At 54.1% G+C, this 2,200-nt stretch overlaps 1 protein-coding gene across 1 annotated transcript in view; it reads left to right on the top strand.

Annotated features, from left to right (window-relative positions):
- Positions 1–2,200, top strand: part of ACRC (acidic repeat containing) — a 25,572-nt gene that overhangs the window by 554 nt on the left and 22,818 nt on the right. Inside the window, exon 2 of the mRNA XM_015415510.1 lies at positions 763–823. Coding sequence (XP_015270996.1) covers positions 771–823 — 53 coding nt within the window. The 5' untranslated portion in view covers positions 763–770. The remainder of the gene's footprint in view (positions 1–762; positions 824–2,200) is intronic.

Raw genomic sequence — 2,200 nt, forward strand, 5'->3', positions numbered from 1 at the left:
CCCCCGCCTCCCCCCCCCCCCCCACACACACCCAGTGACCCCTGCTCCATGCCCAGATGATTACCAAAAACCTTCAGGATTTCCAAACTGGCCTGGAGAAAAAATCGCTTGCTGACCCCAACGTGGCGATCGGCATTTCCCTGGGCGTGTAAGAAAGGGCCACGAGGACTGAGGCCACCCTCCCTGCCCTCATTTAATTTACAAAACTTGTAGCCCACCTTTCTGCCCTTACAAACTGAGAGCCGGTTTGGTTGTAGTGGTTAAGAGCGGCGGACTCTGATCCGAAGAACCGGGTTTTGATTCCCCACTCCGCCACATGCAGCTGCTGGTGTGGCCTTGGGTCAGTCACAAGTTCTCCGAGAGCTGTTCTCCCAGGAGCAGTTCTCGAGAGAGCTCTCTCAGCCCCACCTGCCTCACAGGGTGTCTGCTGTGGGGAGGGGAAGGGAAAGGAGATTGTAAGCCGCGCTGAGACTCTTTCAGGTAGCGAAGGGCGGGGTATGAATCCAATCTCCTCCTCCTGTTCCTCCTCTTCCTCCTCTGAGACTCCAAGTGAAGTGTGGGATATGAATTCAATCTCTGTCTCTCTCTGTCTCTCTCTGTGTGTGTCTCTGTCTCTCTCTCTCTCTGTCTGTCTCTGTCTCTGTCTCTCTCTGTCCTCTCTCTGTCCTATCTCTGCCTGTCTGTCTCTCTCTCTGTCCTCTCTCTGTCTGTCTCTGTCTCTCTGTGTGTCTCTGTCTCTCTCTTCTGCTTGCCCGGCCCTAGGTGTCCAGATGGCCCAGCGGGCGAGGTCGGCGGGAGGCGTCCTCCCGGGAAGGACCCAACGGTGAGCCCAGCCCCCCGGCCCCCCCCCCCGCACAGGGTCCCTCTCCTGCCTCCCCACGGCCACGTCGCACAGTCCGCCCCTCCCTAGGGAGGAGGAAAGTGATAAAACGGCCAGTTGCCAGCTCTCCAGGGGAGCCCCAAAGACCCCCTGGAAGCCCCGGGTCAGGCTCCCAGGGGCGCCAGAGGGGGGCTGGGAGGGGCTGCCCCGCCTGACCAGGGCCCAAAACGGGGACAGTGCTCGGAGGCAGTGGAGTGAGATGGCCCCTTCAGGTGCCAGGTCAGGCAGAGGAGGGGTGGGGCAGAGCGGGGCCCACCAGCTGACGCAGGCCCCGTCCACCACACTTCCTGTATAACCCTTTAGGCCAGATTTACTCTTCTCATTCAGTGAATTATCTCCAGCTAAATTTGGGCCAGTTAGCAGTACCACCAAAATTTCACTACTGTTTTTGTTGCATTTGTGTGGACAGTGGATATGGGCTGAGTGGATGTAAAAATCTGGGTCTTCCAAGTCCAGCACTTGCCATTAGACCACACTGGCTCTAAGAAGGGGTGTATGTGATATTTATGGTTTTAATATCACACCGTCTGCTGTGTAAGGAAAGGTGGTGTCAAGGCAAGAGACATTCAGAGGTGGTTCTAAGAAAAATTAGTCTACAAATATTTTAAATATGAAAGAAAATAGTTCATGGCGCTCATCCGTATTGATCTGTAAAGAGGTAGGATTATGATTTGGATCTCTACAAAAAGAATGACGAATAATTGAAGAATATGTGTATTCTCTCTGTTATGTGTCTGTCTGGGTATCTACAGATTTTAGTTAAGGGCAGACTCCATATACCTTCTGCAAGTCTGGTAGCCTCCCATTTTTGTTTAAATTCCATATTCCCATTAAAGTCTCCAGACATCCTCTGCTGCCTGTGCTGTTTTTAAAAATGTGGACGCATCTCAGAAAGGAGATGGAAGAGCTGGAGAATGTGCAGGAAAGAGCCATCGGAAAGGGTCAAGGGGGGGGTCAGAGTGCCCGCCCTCTTGAGGCACAGCTGAAGCATCGGGGGTTTCTTCCACTGCAATCCTCAGGACGCTTTCCTGGGTATATCTGCAGTTTTGCTTGTAGCAAACTAAGCATTTATAACTTTCAAATTCCATAAATAGCATATAAAATTGCTCCTGTTAGAGGCTACAAGGGGCGGGACCCGCGATACTCGCGGGGGGGGAGGGACCTCCACAAATGAGGCAGAGGAGGAAGCAGCAGGAGGAGGTAAGTTCCACCCCATTCCGCCGGTTCCTCCCCCGTCTCCACCACCCCTGCTCGATCTCCCCCCCTTGCCTTCCCTCCCCCCCCCAGCTCCGAAGCGAGGCCCGAACGGCTTGCCGTTCA

Source organism: Gekko japonicus, unplaced genomic scaffold (assembly GCF_001447785.1).
Source record: "Gekko japonicus isolate JY-2015 unplaced genomic scaffold, Gekko_japonicus_V1.1 scaffold1667, whole genome shotgun sequence".
NCBI classification, from domain to species: Eukaryota; Metazoa; Chordata; class Lepidosauria; order Squamata; family Gekkonidae; genus Gekko; species Gekko japonicus.